Genomic DNA, 18,267 nt, shown 5'->3' on the forward strand with positions numbered 1-18,267 from the left:
TTCCCTCTGTTACGTGCGGAACACTTACAGGAAATACTCGCCAGCCAGTTTGTCCAGACTTCCATCCTCCTAAGGGGTGAGTCATCCCTGATAAATTGTGTAAGGTTTGTAGGAGTGTCAGAACAAATGACAAATTTGGTAGTAATTTATATTTGTTCACCAAACTAACAAACCTTACATTATTTATTGATGTTCTTTGGGCAAAGCTGGAAGGTAGCCAATTAAACCTAATGGTGCGAAGTGGCAACCCTACCCAGACACCGGGTAGGGGGTGGTTAGGGGTACTAGCCACCCATATATATACTCACGGAACGATGAAATAGTCCCTTTTTCTTTTTGGCTGGTAGAGAGCGGTTGTCTCCTCTCCTCCTCAAGGTTCAGCCCATAGACATTGACGAACAGGGGAAAATTGTCGCCTCACGCTCATCTTTCTCTTCTTCAGATGTGATAGTCTTCTTCTTTGATGCTCCCATCCGAACCTGCCTTCGTAGCGAGGGTTGCCTTGCAGGACCTTGAAAACATGTCGTTGGTTGAGACTGACCCACATTCTGTGTCTCCGACCTGTAGGGGGCATCGTTGCGAACAGGCTCGCCTTGTGACGATTGTAGGGAGTTGGTCTGCCTCCCAGTGGAAGAGGTTTGAGAGACCCAGAAAGTAGGAGGCTAAGCCCGATATCTCTCACTCCGAGTCTAACTCGGAGGTGGAGAAATCGCAATTTTCCTCTTTATGTAGCTCTACAACACCTCTTTCCGAAGCTGCTCCTCGCCCGTCTTCCTCCAGGGAACGTTTGAGTAGGAGCGCAGTTCCTTTAACTCCTGGGCAGCCTCACGGACTTGGAGGAGTTGTTGCTTCCCCTAGTAAAGCACATTCTCCCCCTGCCGCTAAGGTGCCCTTCTCCTTTTCTGATGTATTGCAAGTTTGGTCATCCTTGGAAATTTCTGCTTCCCCTTTGAAGGAAGCCCTTCTGCATCTCCTTCAATGTGGGCTGAGTCTGATTCTTCGACTGTTGCCAACTTTGCCCTGAACATTTGCGAGGTTCAACTTTCGCCCTCCGAGCAGCCTCCTGCCGACGATGAGCCTTCTCTCCATCCTGTGGCATTGTCGTCTTTTAATGTACAGCCCTTAATATCTGCCATGAGGAATGTTTCCAGCTCGTAAGCTGGTGTCCTTCCTACTGCAGCTGTAGACGATCTCCAGGCGACCAGCGTTTCATCTGATCATCGATCACAGGGTCGAGACTCATCAACTTCTTGGTCGATCATCTTCAGGACGTTGTTCACAACGATCCAATGATGAGATAAGAGATCGCAGGTTATCACGATCTTGGCGCTCCTCTTTACGAAGGCGTTCTAACCCTAGACCTTCACTCTCACGAGACCAAAGGTTATCACGGTCTCGGCGTTCTTCTTCACGAAGGCCTCCTTTTAAGAGCTCACGATCACGAGTTATACGCTCACAATCAAGAGATCTAAGCTCATGATCATGAGATTCCCACTCACGATCACGGAATAAACGATCTCAGTCATGAGCTGGACGTTCACTTTCACGATCCAGACATTCACGTTCGCGATCCAGACGTTCACGGACACAAAGGTGACACTCGCGTTCACGAGGAAGACGACACCCACGTTCACGTTCATGATCACAAGCGAGACGCTCTCGATAACGAACAGGATGCTCACAATTGCGGGCAGGATGTTTTAGGTATTCGTCTTCCCAACAACTTACGACCAATAAAGGACTTTCCACTGACCAGTCCACCAATGTGTGTTCTGGTTGGTTACCCTCTATTCCCTTAGCGACTTGGGGCGCTTTAGCCAAACGATCACCCACGCTATCGTGCTCGACTGCGGCAAAGCGTTCTCTAATACAGTACTTCCATTCTCTCTGGTTCTTTTGCCTCTATCATTGCCTTGGGGCGTGTGTTTGTCGCCCTCCAGTTCCTCAGGTTCCCGTATGGCATCGCGCTTCTCGTTCACCTTTGGTCCCCCGTGAATTGGACGTTCCTACTTGTGAAACGCTACCTTTAAAGCGGGATTCTCATGTTTTCACGCGTGAATCTTGCAACTTTACGAGGAAACTGCCGATTTCACAAGTTTTTCACGAGATACAGTTCCAGAATCGCCATCGTTTGCAAATCCAACACCTTTGGCAACAATCTCCGCCAAAACTACCGCTAACGGTATGCCGATTTCATTCCTTGAAGAGTTTAAAGAATCTCCTAATAAGTTTGTGGGTATTTCTATCTCACCCGATCAGCCCCTTAGAACAACAAATGAGGATTTCCTCATGCCGCAGAGACTCCCCCGAGGCTCCTCGGGTATCTGAACGTCCTCCCATTCATAGGCGTTCTTCTCCCCTTGGACTTCCGAAGGAGGAATGGAGGAATGCTTCCTTCTTGGTATGATACTTTATCAGACCTCCGTAAGTCCTTTGGTTTGGCTTTTCCACCTCAGCCTCGACTTTCTCAGGCCAGAACTATCTTGTAAATCCGGTAAGAGAGTTCGGCGTTGGTTTTTTCTTGCCATGACGGTCCCTCAGACCTCAGGAGAACTTCTACTCAGAGTAGCGTATCCTTAGTACATAGCTTACGTCCGAACGAAGTGCTAAGGAAAGGATGCCCTCTGTTTTAGACCCAAGTCTTCAACAACTTCCGCTATCGCCGGTTAAGAAGGTCCACAGGCTGACTTCTAAACAGAAAAGGAGGATGTTAGCCTATACTCCTCCTCATGCGGATCTTGTTAACCCGCTCAAGCAGAGATCTTGGATTGCGCAGGAGATTCTTATCAAACCTTCTGTCCCTAAGTCTGGCGATTTGAAGAAACCACAAGCTATTCTGAAGACTTCAATCTTGGATAAGCATTTCCTCTGTAGAAAAAGTTAAAGGACTCAAAAACTGTTCCCAAAAATGCTAAGACAAGGGAATTGCACAGACAGGAGGTGGATAAGGGATCCCCTGAGGTTGCTGAGAGGGTACAAAAAATTCTAATGTTACAGACAACCTTACCATGGCTCCTGAGAAAGGATGGCATGCAAAATACTGAAGCGTTCCACAATTTTCTCCTCCTCTGGTGGGTGCGCCAGTCCTCCTACGATGCTACCTGTGGAAGGGTGTCTGCATGCCAAATAGAGGTGGGGATGGTATCATTCAATGAAACTGTGGACGTCCTCCAGTCCCAGTTCCACATACAGTTCACCAACTCTTCTTCAGCGATGTCATTGGCTTATCGCCAATGATTGGCAAAGGACTTAGCCTTTCAGGCAGAGGATCAGGTCATGCTGCTGAAGGGTGCTCTCCAGAGTGCACGCATATACCTGAGCATGTGCACAAATATGCTCATACAATTTCGCCTACAGTAGGTTCAAGCTTCTTTGGTCTACCCTTTCTCTTAGAGAAGGCGTCTGGGGTTGGTAGACCAGTTATAAACCTGAACAGATTGGTTTGACGAATTTGTCTAAGATGGAGATTCCAGATGCAGTAGCCGACCAGACCATAGGCCCTCATATTGATCAATCTGAAGGATGAGTATTACCAGATCCTAATCCATCTTGGCTCTAGAAAGTATCCCAGTTTTGTCAGGCTAAGCAGAGTGTACCAATTCAAAGTTCTTTGCGTTGGGTATCTCATCAGCCCACAAGTCTTCACCAGAGTTTATTCTAATATCAGCAGGGACACATTCCAATGGCATTCATCTTTCATGCTACCTGGACAGTTGTTTGATCTTGAATTGCTTGGTGGATGACCCTCTTCTCCACCAAGGCATACTTCTCTCATGCTATCATGGTCTGGGGCTCATTGTGAATCTGGAGAAGCTCCTTTCACAAGACTTTTTTTAGCATTGGATCGAGGATGGAGGTTACATATTTTACTGGGATGAAAGTGAAGATTACTGCCCCTTTCCTTTCACTTTCATCTTCCTTCATTTGGGTCACAGCATCAGAAACCCTGTCATCTAGAATCAGTTCGTTTGCAGGGAAGCCCCACTTTGTTGGTAGCTTTTCTATTACATGGTATAGATGTATCATTTCACACATTCCTTGAGGGTAAGTGTGTTGTAACCAAGCAAATCCATTCACATACATATGCCTCATGGGTGACATCAGGCAAATAATCCATTAGTGTACATATGTTTTGTTATGACATTTTCTACTCCCCGTCCTTTTTTGGACGGGCTGAGTTCTTGGTAATCCGAGATAAGTTTCCAGCCAGTTGGAATGGGCCTTATGCCTACCTAAGGAAGAGTTTCCTATGTAAAGGTGAAGGTTTGCATTTGTACGGAAACAAATGATGAGTTTGGAAATAATTTATATTTGTTCCAACACAAAATACTTACCGAGAACTACTTTCTTGGAGTCACTTGTGATTCCCTCAATCTCGACCAAGGTTTTTCCCGCCGTTACCCCCCTTACTCCGCTCTACATAGGCTTACCCCCGCCACCAGAGAATGCGCCCTGAGGGCAGGATTAGGGCAGGTCACTGCTTCTCTGGGTCAGCGTCCTCATTAAGTTCCTTGGTCGTGAGCAGTACACAGCTCACTCTCGTCTCTCTCGGTCCTTTGGCGCGTTTGTGTTCCACGTGTTTCCAGCGTGGGGACTTGTGTTTTTGCGTAGTGCGTTATTCGCAAGTGTTACAGTGCGTTCTCCCTGTGTATTGAGTTTGGAAATGATTTATATTTTTCCTAACTATAAATCTGACTTTATTCATACTTTCCCGCCATCACCTAGCCCTTAGAAAGTCGCAACTGCAATCAAAGTAATTACAGGTAACGGCCACCTGTTTACTCCTTGTTATAAAGTTTCAAATGCTGTGTTCTCCAGCTTTGCTGTTATCTCCTATGTAAAAGACTCATTTGTATAGTTAGGTAAAATACGAATTATCCCCAAATTTGTAATTTTTTTATTTTTAATGTTATTTTTTTAGACAATAGTCCCTCAGTTAGATTAGCAAATATATTGCTGTAGTGTAGAGCAATGTATACCATGTAAGAAATTATTTGGAAAAGTAGTTTATTTCTTCCTGTTGGACAATTTTCTCAAATGTATTTTGGTTTTACACATATGGTACTGGTGTGACTATATATTTAAACTAGTTTCCATTTCAGTTGACATACTGACTAAAATAAACATTTGTTCCTCTGGATTTTTATTTCATGTGAAGTTTTTCAGGATGGGTACAAATATATTGCTACTTTATTTCAATTGAAGATGATAAGAATCAATCTCAGCCCCATGACCTGTCACATTGGAATCTAATAGAAATATCTTTGCATGAATTTTGAGATTTTTATTTCTGTAGCTAAATGTTTTCTTAGAGTTCTAAAAAGATTAATGGAAAAGCTCATATCCTGATATGTTCAATATTTTGCAGATGACAATGCAACTTGGAGAGGGTTGCGATGGATGCGGTATAACAGGAGGGACCACGAAACGTCGTTGTGATGAATCTTTTTCAAGACAATATAATAAGTTAAGTAAGGAAGATGTGGAAGCTGCTTTGATGGTGCCTTCCAAGACGCTGTTTATACGACTGGCTCAGACTGTTGGTTGTGTTGGTTGTCGTAGAAGGTAAGCCGAAGTACAATAATGCTCATCATTGACAGTGTTCCTTTCGCTGCCGATCCTCTTAATGTTTATCTAAAGATGAAAACTGATACATTTATGTGGTTTAATTCAGAGAAATGTTATTCACAACTCTGTGAAATAAGTTATGTATTGAAATAAGTTTTAATTATGGTATATACAGTATATGTAAACAGTTTATTAAATGATCATGTAGTTTATATTATTGTCAGTGCATTTACTCTTGTTTTGAGTAAGGGGGAGTTTGCATTTTGGGTGATTGTAAAACTACTAAGACTTCTTAATTTTCTACTCTGAAGTTATTTGTAAACTTAATGATTGTATAGTGTTTTTTTCTTCTGTAAAGGGTTTAGACAAATGCGTTATCAGGGGAATATTTTGAATTTAGAAACTTTCTATTTGATTGGATAAATTTATCTCAAATGATTACTTTCCCATTTCAGTGTTGAAAGGCTTTTTAATCAACTGAAAGACTCTGGTCATCCAGCTTTAGAGCCTTTAGCTGTAACGAACAATGGTGTTCTCACAGTACTTCGTAAATATGCTTTACAAGCAAGGTCATTAGGAGCACTATTTAGTGATCATGGGTAAGTTATAATTTTTTTGTTTATCGTGTGCTGTATACATTTCTTAGGTTGAAACTACTGTAAGTAGTATTTCACATATTGTAAGGAAAATAGTTTTAGGTTTTATAAATACTTTGTGTTGAGTTTTAAATGTATTTTAAGATGAATTCATACTTATAAATAATTCATTTTAGTTTAGCTAAATTTTATGACATTTTTGAGTCTTGCATGTTAGGCTATGTCTTTATACCAAACTGCTCTTTGAGGGATATAGTAGAAGCATTAGCAATAAATTTATCATTATCATAGGCTTGAGTAAATAAATAAGTTAAATCTCTGTGCTTGATTTTAACGGTATTTTGTTCCTGCAAAGTTAGCAAGCTCTTTTATAGAGTTAGTTTGTTTCCTCCAGGCTGGTTCTGTCATTGAAGTTCCTACATGTTTAATCACATAAATGATCAAACTGCTTTTGCAGTTTAATTATTTGAGTTGCTTTTGAGAGTTATTTATTCTTTTAACCCTTTTACCCCCAAAGGACGTACTGGTACATTTCACAAAACTCATCCCTTTACCCCCATGAACGTACCGGTACGTCCTTGCAAAAAAATGCTATAAAATTATTTTTTTCATATTTTTGATTATTTTTTTGAGAAAATTCAGGCATTTTCCAAGAGAATGAGACCAACCTGACCTCTCTATGACACAAATTAAGGCTGTTAGAGCAATTTAAAAAATATATACTGCAAAATGTGCTGGGGAAAAAATAACCGCTTGGGGGTTAAGGGTTGGAAATTTCCAAAGAGCCTGGGGGAAAAAGGGTTAACACACAAGTCATTGCACTATATTTTTCAGAGTGAAAATTGAAATTTTTAAAGCTGGAGTTGTCGGGCGTAAAATAAATGTTGAATTATTCACTATTTCATATACCTTTAGTGAAAAAAGTTAAGTTTTAAACGTTGAGGTATAATGGTTTTAAGTGGTTTATTTTGTGTTTGTATATTAGTTGTATATGATGGAATGAGATGTACTTTGGGAAGTTTATGTTGGGGGTTAGTACTTTAACCCTTTAACCCCCAGGCTATTTGGAAATTTCCAACCCTTAACCCCCAGGGGGTTTATTTTTTTCCCAGCACATTTTGCAGTATATTTTTTTGAAATTGCTCTAAGAGCCTTAATTTTTGTCATAGAGAGGTCAGGTTGGTCTCATTATCTTGGAAAATGCCTGAATTTTTTCAAAAAATTATCAAAAATATGAAAAAAAAAAACATTTTATAGCACTTTTTTGCAAGGACGTACCGGTACGTCCATTGGGGTAAAGGGATGGCTTTTGTGAAACTTACCAGTAAGTCCTTTGGGGGTAAAAGGGTTAAGTATTCTTTGATTGGCCCACTGCAGATGGTATGATTGTTCTTTGCCATGTCCTTTTAGTCTATGCTGCAGCACTTTCCACTTCTGTCTGTTTATCTGTTCCCATTATAGCCATGCTGCAGCACTTTCCACTTCTGTCTGTTTATCTGTTCCCATTATAGCCATGCTGCAGCACTTTCCACTTCTGTCTGTTTATCTGTTCCCATTATAGCCATGCTGCAGCACTTTCCACTTCTGTCTGTTTATCTGTTCCCATTATAGCCATGCTGCAGCACTTTCCACTTCTGTCTGTTTATCTGTTCCCATTATAGCCATGCTGCAGCACTTTCCACTTCTGTCTGTTTATCTGTTCCCATTATAGCCATGCTGCAGCACTTTCCACTTCTGTCTATTTATCTGTTCCCATTATAGTAGTCACTTTCGACGTAGTTTTCTAACGTCTTATACTTATCTTTAAACAGTCATCGAGTATTATTCCAGAATAAATCCTCCAATGTGACTCACTATAGTCCATTTCTTTTAGCGATGCAGATTTGCACCGACTCGCAGCGGTGCCCTTTTAGCTCAGATAAGTTTCCTGATCGCTGATTGGTTGGACGAGATAATTCTAACCAATCAGCTATCAGGAAAATTTTCCGAGCTAAAAGGGCACCTCTGCGAGTCGGTGCAAATCTGCATAGATAAAAGAAATGGACTATAGTCTCATTAATCTATGTTAAGTTATAAGAATGTTAATAACTTTTCCTATTATTTTTCCAGGCTAGCTTTAAGTGTGGTGCTAGATAATATTCCAAAGCTTAAGAAATCTGGGAGATGTGTGCTTCATTCTATGGAAGGTATTAGATGTCGCCCTGGTGGTCGCTCTTGGAGAGATGTTTGGGAGGTGATGGATTCCTCCTGCAGAGAAACAGTCACTCTCATCAGTTCAGACCACTTACTTAGTACCCTTGATAATTACCTTCGTAAACATCGATTTTGTCAAGAGTGTAAGAACAAGGTAAGCTCCTTAGTATAGTCATTTACCCAGTCAGATCACTAAAGCTAAGGTTTAGAGACAAGTTTTTGTAAGGAGATCTTTTTTAGATTTCTTCTTAAACCATGTAACCAAGAGGAAAAAGTTAAAAGTTACAATACAATACTGTCAACTGTTAGAATTTGACTCTGGTCAAACCTGTACAATGTTATGAAAGCGTTAGTGCCTCAGAGAAAGTAGATTCAAGGCGAAGTAGTAGATGTGATAGGATTCTCTTTTGAGAAACAGGCCCAAGTGTCATATAGGCAGGGGATAGTTGTGGATTTAGACTAGATGGAAAGTCTGTAGTAGTGCACAAGGTAAGAGGGGTTTATAAGAACTTAAATTTGTGGAGCACAAATGAACCCTTTAAAATAATGTTTTAAATATTTAACTTAGCCGGTGAATATATAATAGCTGCAACTCTGCGGCTCGACAGAAAACACAATCAAAAAACTCGCGAGCGATCGCTATGAAGGTTGCGGGTGTGCCCACCAGCTCCAACTGTCGGCCAGATACCACTCTTGTATGTAAACAAAACCTTCAATTCTTCTCTGTCGACGTTGACGACAAGACGTATTCATACTCGCTGTAGAACCTGGAGTTTTCTTAACATATTTGGTGAAGTACTTCATTTTGGTTTGAGCTTTCGCAGTACAGGTGTTTTATCTTCAACTTAAATCTTGAACTCGTTTTTGGATAGATTTAATTTTTGATGACTTTGGATTGTTTTTTGGACTTTCCTTGACTTTTAAATGGCCGACCCTTCCCTCAGTACGGAAGTGTGTTTAGGCTTTTAGCAATTATCTTATCACGTTATAAATTAATTATAGATTTTCCTCTATATATTTTATATCTCAACCGCCTTTATTAGGCCTCTTTATTAGCTTTCCATTTATAATAAACATCAAAATAAATTTTAATGATTTGTTTATATGCGACCTTTCCTGAGAGTAGGCGGTCCTTACTTGGAAACCGAAGTTAAGCAACGTTGAGCCCTTTCAATCGTATATAGCTTTTAAAGAGCTAATGATTTAAAACTTATTAAATGAATTTTTTTTAATAGATATTTTATGAAAGATTTTCTTTGAATAGTCTTCGTACTGTTTCAAAGATGAACTAACGTTTAGTTTATTTATGCTACGCAGTTTGCGCTCTATCGTTACGATAGAAAGAGAGAGTATCACGGTTTCACTTTGCAGAAAGAGTAAATCGATTCTGACGTTTTGTTCATTCTTCTTTCAAAGCTTAAATGTTTTAAATTCTATTTTAAAGGAACTTTTTAATTGAAAAACCTTTCAGTTTTTTCCTTTGGTCAAATAACCTGTTTTTTTGACGAAACGTAAGTGGGCTCTTCTCTTAGGTGCGAAATCAAGAGAGAGAGAGAGAGAGAGATAGAGACGGAGGGAGAGAGAGGAGAGAAAACGTTCCGATCTTTATCTCGTCCCAAGCGGGTATCGTTGTTCTCGAGTTACTCTCGTCCCTAGTCTCTGTACGGGGAGAAAGGATAAAACTTTTTTAGTTTTTTTTATTCTCGTCCCAAGGCAATGTACGGTGAGAGATTGAAAACGTAGTTTTGAATGAACTAGTGTTTAGTCTCTTCCCCAGCCACTGATTTTTTTTTTTATCTTAAAATATGTTTACTGTTTTTTGCTGGTATTAATGTGCTTACATTATACGACTGATTTCGCAATTACAACCTTTTGATGAGGGTAGAATTGCGTGCTTCAGGTAGAAATCAGTTTTATTCATACCTAATGTGAATTGTTAAAAAATTCGATTTCAGTGAAATAAGTGCAAAACAGAAAATCGTAGTGATAAAGTGATATTGCGCAAAGTGTTATCAGTGTTACGACCGAGGGTTCGTCTGTTCGTGCCTGTCGTTCGCCTAGTCCGGGACCTCTTGCAAGCTCCCAAGCCCAGGGGAGAAGTAATGTCGTACGACTTATGGGTTCGAGAGGCCTTGATCAGCGAACAGACGTTCCCTCTATGGTATCGGGTGGATCTTACCAAGATCACCCCTACCATAAGGCGAGAGAGACGATTTTCTCCTCGTCATCCGAAGGCTTTTCGCATAAGAAACCGTGGAACAAGGTTTCGAGGCCCTTTAAGCGAAAGTCAGTCCTTTCAGGACAGGTCCAGCGTCCTGGTTTTAACCATTAGGACAGCTCTGACCCTATGCAGTCATCGGAAGACTGCTCGCCGCCTAACAAAAGCGTAACACAGACTCCGAGAGTCTTTTTGTAGGCAAGGTTTTGCGGTCACAGACGTTACCCTCGTCTCTTACCGCGACCATTCCCGTTGATCCTAAATGGTTTGTACGGCAAGACATGCAGAATAAGCTTGCCTCCCTTATGGAAGACTATTCTGCCGATAAGTCCGTTGAGCCTAGCCGTTTATCTCATCGAGATCCTGGCCTTCAGCCACCCTAACGTTCCTTTGTGCGTCCTGTTGACGTTGGCGTAGCCAAGTCACGTCAGTCAGGTTGTTTAGAACCACACTCGATGCGGTCTCGTGTGGATTTTCAGCCACATTTGGACGTTGGGCCACTTGCTGATGCTCCTGTTGACGTTCAGGACGTTCGCTAACAATCGGAGTTGACTTGTTTTGACGCTGAGCGTCAACCTCCGCATTCTAGAGTTGTTTTGACTGCTCAGTCTAGGCGGTCAAAGCAGTCTCGAGTGGACGCTGTGCGTCCTCACGCACCTGTTGTTGTTGACAGTTCACAGACTGTCAAGCAGTTACATGACGTTGCGTCCTGGTCTCACGCACCTGTTGTTGTTGACAGTTCACAGACTGTCAAGCAGTTACATGACGTTGCGTCCTGGTCCGCTACTAATGCACCAGTGCGTGTGGACTCTGCTTGTAAAGCATTGCCACCACGGTAGGTCTCTCCCTTGCTTGAGACTCGGCTATTATCGGACAAGGTTCCTTCAGATGAGGAAGTTGCTGTTCCCCCTCCTACTGATATTCCCTTGAGGACTCTGTCAGGCGGAGAGGAGCCTAAAGCTGCTTAGCCCTCTATGGACTTTAAATAAATCATGCTGATTTTTAAGGATCTTTGTCCGGATCTTTTTGTAACTGCTGCTCCTCGTTCGCCTAAACGTCAGAGCTTACACTAGGCCTAGCTACTTCGAAGCCGTTGTTTTATAAGCTAGTGCTCTCTCGCTCTTCTAAGAGAGCTTTACGTTTGCTAGGCGACTGGTTTATCACCAGGAGGAGTTTGGGGGAGACAGCCTTTGCTTTCCCTTCTTTTAAACTGGCTTATAGAGCGAGAGTCTGATATGACACGAGAGAAGTTCTCGGCTTGGGAGTTCCTGCCTCTGCCCAGATAGACTTCTCAAACCTCATAGACTCTCCCTGGTGCCTGGCCATGAGACGCTCCAAGATTTTACAGGTCGACTTCACAGCTATTTTCGAGCCTTTGAAGTTTTGCTGTACAATTATGTCAAGCATAAACAAGGCTTTCAGGGATGGCTCCAATGATCTAACAGCCACGTTCTCTGCAGGAACAAGTCCCTCAGGGATGGCTCCATGATTTGGCAGCCATGTTCACTGCAGGAGTACGTAAGAGGCAAGTGCGCTCAATGTGTTCATTGTCAAGACAAACTTCATGATGAAGTCTACCAGGCTGTCTTGACAGCATTTATGGAAGGCGACTGGATGGTCTCTCTCGACCTTCAGGAGGCATACTTCGACATTCCTATACACCCGGATTCCCAACCGTTTCTGAGGTTTGTTTACAGGAATGTGGGGTACCAGTTTCGAGCCCTGTGCTTTGGCCTCAGTCCTGCGCCTCTCGTGTTTACGAGGCTCATGAGGAATGTGGCAAAATCCCTCCATCTATCGGGGATCCGAGCCTCCCTGTACTTGGACGACTGGCTTCTCAGAGCATCGTCCAGTCTTCACTGTCTGCAGGATCTACATTGGACGTTGAGTCTGGCCAGGGAGTTGGGACTTTTGGTCAACCTAAAAGTCCCAACTGATCCCATCCCAGATTATTCTATATTTGGGGATGGAGATTCGCAGTCAAGCCCTGCTCGAAGTCCAACTAATGCTGAAACGAAACGTTTATTCAGTCAGGAGTTGGAACAGTCTCGTAGGGACTCTCTCATCCCTGGAGCAGTTTGTCTCACTAGGGAGACTACACCTTCTGCCTCTCCGGTTCCATCTAGCCTTTCACTGGAACTAGGACAAGACATTAGAGACGGTATCATTCCCAGTCTCCGAACCAGTAAAGGCATGCCTGAAATGGTGGGACAGCAATATCAGTCTGAGAGAGGGACTATCCCTAGCAGTCAAGAACCCAAACCACGTGTTGTCCTCAGACGCGTCGGATTTGGGTTGGGGTGCGACCCTGGACGGTCGGGAATGCTCGGGTCTGTGGACCTCAAGTCAGAAGAGCATGCACATCAACGGCAAGGAGCTATTAGCAGTCCACTTGGCCTTGATGATATTAGAAGGCTTCTTCGAAACTTAGTGGTAGAGGCAACTCAGACAACACCACAACTTTGGCGTACATCTCCAAGCAAGGAGGCACACACTCCTTCACGCTGCTCGAGATCGCAAGGGACCTTCTCTTATGGTCAAGAATTCGAGGCATCTCCCTGTTGACGAGATTCATCCAGGGGGACTTGAACGTCTTGGCAGACTGTCTCAGTCGGAGGGGTCAGGTGATACCCACGGAATGGACCCTCCACAATGACGTGGGCAAGAGTCTTTGGGCTACTTGGGGTCAACCCACCATAGACCTCTTTGCCTCCTCGTTGACCAAAAGGTTACCAATCTATTGCTCTCCAGTCCTAGATACAGAAGCAATCTACATAGACGCGTTTCTACTGGATTGGTCTTTTCTGGACTTATATGCATTCCCACCATTCAAGATAGTCAACAAGGTACTGCAGAAGTTCGCCTCTCACGAAGGGACAAGGTTGACGTTGGTTGCTACCCTCTGGCCCGCGAGAGAGTGGTGCACCGAGGTACTTCAATGGCTGGTAGACTTTCCAAGAAGTCTTCCTCTAACGGTAGATCTGTTACGTCAGCCCCACGTAAAGAATGTCCATCAAAGCCTCCCCGCTCTTCGTCTGACTTCCTTCAGACTATCGAAAGACTCTCAAGAGCTAGAGGCTTTTCGAAGGAGGCAGCCAGTGCGATTGCAAGAGCTAGGAGAGCTTCTACCATTAGAGTATACCAGTCGAAGTGGGAAGTCTTTCGAGACTGGTGCAAGTCAGCATCTGTGTCCTCGTCCAGTACCTCTGTAGCCCAAATCGCAGATTTTCTTTTACATCTGAGAAAGGTTCACTCCCTTTCAGCTCCCACGATTAAGGGCTACAGGAGCATGTTGGCTTCGGTCTTTCGACATAGTGGCTTAGATCTTTCCAACAATAAAGATCTCCAAGATCTCCTTAAGTCTTTCGAGACCTCTAAGGAACGTCGTTTGGCAACTCCTGGATGGAACTTAGACGTGGTCCTAAGGTTCCTCATGTCAGACAGGTTTGAGCCATTACATTCAGCCTCCCTGAAGGATCTCACCCTCAAGACACTTTTCCTAGTGTGCTTGGCTTCGGCTAAAAGGGTCAATGAACTTCATGCCTTCAGTAAGAACATCGGCTTTTCTACAGAAAAAAGCCACTTGTTCACTTCAACTTGGTTTCCTGGCCAAAAATGAACTGCCTTCTCGTCCTTGGCCTAAATCTTTTGATATTCCTTGCTTATCAGAGATCGTAGGCAACGAACTGGAAAGAGTATTATGTCCTGTTAGAGCTCTTAAGTTCGATTTAGCTCGTACTAAGTCATTACGAGGGAAATCTGAGGCATTATGGTGCTCAGTTAAGAAACCTTCATTGCCTATGTCAAAGAATGCTTTGTCATATTTTATCAGATTTTTTTAATACGAGAAGCTCATTCTCACTTGAATGAGAAAGACCGATGTTTGCTTAAGGTTAAGACGCACGAAGTTAGAGATATAGCAACCTCCGTGGCCTTCAAGCAAAATAAATCTCTGCAAAGTATTATGGACGCGACTTTTTGGAGAAGCAAGTCAGTGTTCGCGTCATTTTACTTAAAAGATGTCCAGACTATTTACGAGGACTGCTACACACTGGGTCCATTCGTTGCAGCGAGTGCAGTAGTGGGTGAGGGTTCTACCACTACACTTCCCTAATTCCAATATCCTTTTAATCTGTCTCTTGAAATGTTTTTAATATTGTTTTATGGGTTGTTCGGAAGGCTAAGAAGCCTTTCGCATCCTGGTTGATTTGGCGGGTGGTCAAAGTCATTTCTTGAGAGCGCCCAGATTAGGGGTTTGATGAGGTCCTGTTGTATGGGTTGCAACCCTTGATACTTCAGCTCCTGGGAGTCTTTCAGCATCCTAAGAGGATCGCTGGGCTCCGTGAGGAAGACAGACTTACAAGGCAGAGTAATCGTCTAAGTCAACTTCCTTACCAGGTACCTATATATTTTGGTTTTGTTATATTGATAACTGTCAAAATGAAAAAACTCTTAGCTTATACGCTGTAAACATAATTAACTCTGGTCTCTACCCACCTCCTTGGGTGTGAATCAGCTATTATATATTCACCGGCTAAGTTAAATATTTAAAAATGATATTTTAATTATAAAATAAATTTTTGAATATACTTACCCGGTGAATATATAAATTAAATGACCCTCCCTTCCTCCCCAATAGAGACACAGCGGGACGAGAAGAATTGAAGGTTTTGTTTACATACAAGAGTGGTATCTGGCCGACAGTTGGCGCTGGTGGGCACACCCGCAACCTTCATAGCGATCGCTCGCGAGTTTTTTGAGTGTTTTCTGTCGAGCCGCAGAGTTGCAGCTATTATATATTCACTGGGTAAGTATATTCAAAAATTTATTTTATAATTAAAATATCATTTTTCTTGAGGAGCTGTACTTGAAAAACTCCTTTTTTTGTTTCTTGACTTTTTTCTCTTAAAAACTATTTGAAGATGATTTTATGCACATGAAGATGAACGTGGAAAAATCTTTTAGCATTTACTTCCATACCTAGTACTAAGCACTGGATGGTACAGTCGGGGAAGATGTGAATGCAAAGAATGGTCAGATTTATGAAAAATCTTTTTAACATAAATAAAGAACTAAATTATAGTGGCAGAGATTAATATCAAGATCAGGAATTAGAAATTTAATAAACTGCAGGTTTTTATCCAACAAATCAAATTGAGAGTCTGTAGCTGAAAACCAGACAGAATAAAACTTGAGACTAGGTAGAATGAAAAATTTAATAATTTCCTCAGGATAGAAGGAGCACTGAAAATCTCAAGACTTTCTCAGTAAGTCCATTTTTGGTGCAATATTGAAGAAAAACAGATCAAATGTGTTTCTCAAAAGTAAATATTCAATGAAAAATCACACCTAGAATTTTAAAGTAGTCTATATAGTTAAAGAAACATTATCAGTGCAACAATTTGAAAGTTTAAGAAGCTACTATCCTCGACCTACTTACAATCGTACTTTGAGTTAGGGTTAAAGTTCATGCCCCATAATTTATATCATGCACTAGATAAATCTGAGTGGAATTGGAATTTAGGCAGGAAGTACACAAAATTTCTTAAGGAAGAGAATTTTCTACTGGTGTAGTCCATATAAGAAACAAATTTTCTTATAAGTTGTGTGTACTGATATGGAATGGTTTTATACATTAAGGTAGTAAATATATATATATATATATATATATATATATATATATATATATATATATATATATATATATATATATATATATATATATGTATATGTATATATAAAAAACGTGAATAACGGGGGAGGGTGGGCTGTGGCACCCTAGCAGTACTAGCTGAACTCGGTTAAGTCCCTTGTCAGGCTGGGAGGAACGTAGAGAGTAGAGGTCCCCTTTTTGTTTTGTTTCATTTGTTGATGTCGGCTACCCCCCAAAATTGGGGGAAGTGCCTTGGTATATGTATGTATATATATATACATTAGATTTATTTCATATGCTGCAATAAATACACTAGTAGTTTTGCTTTGGTTACTGTAATAATTTTACTATAAAACTTAATTTGTTTTTTCCTCCCAGGTCCATAGAGCATTTGATATCCTAGTCGGGCACACAACAATAGATCCTGCGAAAGAGAAAGGATATGTGGCATCACTTTATTCAGGAATTAGACGGTGTGAAGCCAAGAGACACATTCATGTACCTGCAGATTCTGATTATGTCTCCCATATTATCACTAGAGCTGAACCAGAGTTGCAAGGGAGGTAAGAACACTACATTTTAAAGCTTTGATAATTTGTTGACCTCATTTATGCAAATAGTGAACCATTTAGGTGAGAGAAAGTGAGGGATAAAATGTAGGTATACAAAGTTGAAATGTAAGAAAGTTCGTTTTTGAAAAGAAAAAGTTAAGCCGAAGAAGATGAAGAAGCCATTTCAAATTGGAAATTTTCATGAGGTATGACTGTAGCACTCGCCTTAATTCCTTGTTAAGATCTAATTCAACCTTCTCACTTGGACAGATTTAAAAAGCAACTAAAAGAAATTCTATAAATCAATATTACTTCTCAAAATACTTTTATAAAATTTAGATTGTCTGAAACTTCTGAGGATGCCAATGGCATAAAGATTACTTACCATCTTCATACATATTAATTCTTAGGATTACTTACTTTTGTACTGTAGTATACAACCTTCCTTATATATTGTTAGTGTGAATGAGTGAGTGCTCATAGGAATTTTAAATTACAGTTATGTGATGTAATTTTTGAGGGTTTTTTTAGTACTTAAAATCTTGCCACTTTAATGATTTTTCCTTTCAGACGTGAAAGACATGCCAAGACCTTAGAAATTGCTCAAGAGGAAGTCTTGACGTGTTTGGGACTGTTTTTATACGAACGGTTGCAGCGTATACATACACGAATGCGTGAGGAGGAGCAGACATGGGATATTCTTTTTCATGTTGCCTTAGATGCGCTTAAGAAAAGCTTTGAGGTTAGTGAAGTTTTAGAAAGAGGGCTTGTCATTTAAGTCAAAGTATTAAAAGGTATCTATTCAAAATGTACTTTTTCGTATATGAATACAAACCATCGTCCTTTTCTATAGGAGAATAGATAACCTCAAAGCTGGAACGTGGCAGTTGAAATTATAACGAGGTTAAACAACTGACAGGTAATTACCTATCTGAAGTGGGGAGGTAACTGCCCCCTTGCCGACTCGCTGACAACTCGCTTAGATGTCGGAGTGGGTGAGAACAGACATTCTTGCTGGCCTGAATTTTTGGCATAATTGATTTTTTCTTTCTTTTTCTGTGTGTTTGTGAATTGCTTAAAGGCCTTTGGGTGATTGTTCAGTGCCTTTTCAAATGTAAGAAGTACCTCTTTTCCTGGATGCCGGCAGAGGCTTTAACCGCATCCAAGGGCTTAGAAGTGTGAGAGTTCATGGCCTTCTAATTTCATCCGTGCCAGGCGTTTGAGGGACTGGACTTTGTTGCTTATGTGATTTGTCCTTGGGAAGCAGTCTTGAGTGCCCTTGAACTCATCCTTGAGGTGGTTTAACCATGACCTCTCACTTCACTCGCCTTGGCAATCTTCGAGGTAGGGAGGCCTTCCTGTTTCTGCAAATGGTAGTGTCTTCTTCCCAAGGGGACTTTTCTTTTTCAGTTTGAGGAGGAGCCTTTAGAAATTTGAGGGGAATGTTCCCGTGAAGGAGAGCCCCCTCCCCCCCTCTCTAGTAGCAAA

The 18,267-nt window shown here is 41.6% G+C and overlaps 1 protein-coding gene across 4 annotated transcripts in view; it reads left to right on the forward strand.

The window, feature by feature from the left end:
- The window catches only part of LOC137650199 (gametogenetin-binding protein 2-like), a 58,405-nt gene that overhangs the window by 12,594 nt on the left and 27,544 nt on the right, over nucleotides 1-18,267 (forward strand). For all 4 annotated transcript variants that reach the window (XM_068383383.1, XM_068383384.1, XM_068383382.1 and 1 more), the window contains exons 2-6: nucleotides 5,369-5,565; nucleotides 6,024-6,167; nucleotides 8,274-8,511; nucleotides 16,607-16,791; nucleotides 17,350-17,521. In XM_068383383.1, coding sequence (XP_068239484.1) covers nucleotides 5,369-5,565; nucleotides 6,024-6,167; nucleotides 8,274-8,511; nucleotides 16,607-16,791; nucleotides 17,350-17,521 — 936 coding nt within the window. The remainder of the gene's footprint in view (nucleotides 1-5,368; nucleotides 5,566-6,023; nucleotides 6,168-8,273; nucleotides 8,512-16,606; nucleotides 16,792-17,349; nucleotides 17,522-18,267) is intronic.

This window comes from Palaemon carinicauda, chromosome 11, assembly GCF_036898095.1.
Source record: "Palaemon carinicauda isolate YSFRI2023 chromosome 11, ASM3689809v2, whole genome shotgun sequence".
Classification (NCBI taxonomy): Eukaryota; Metazoa; Arthropoda; class Malacostraca; order Decapoda; family Palaemonidae; genus Palaemon; species Palaemon carinicauda.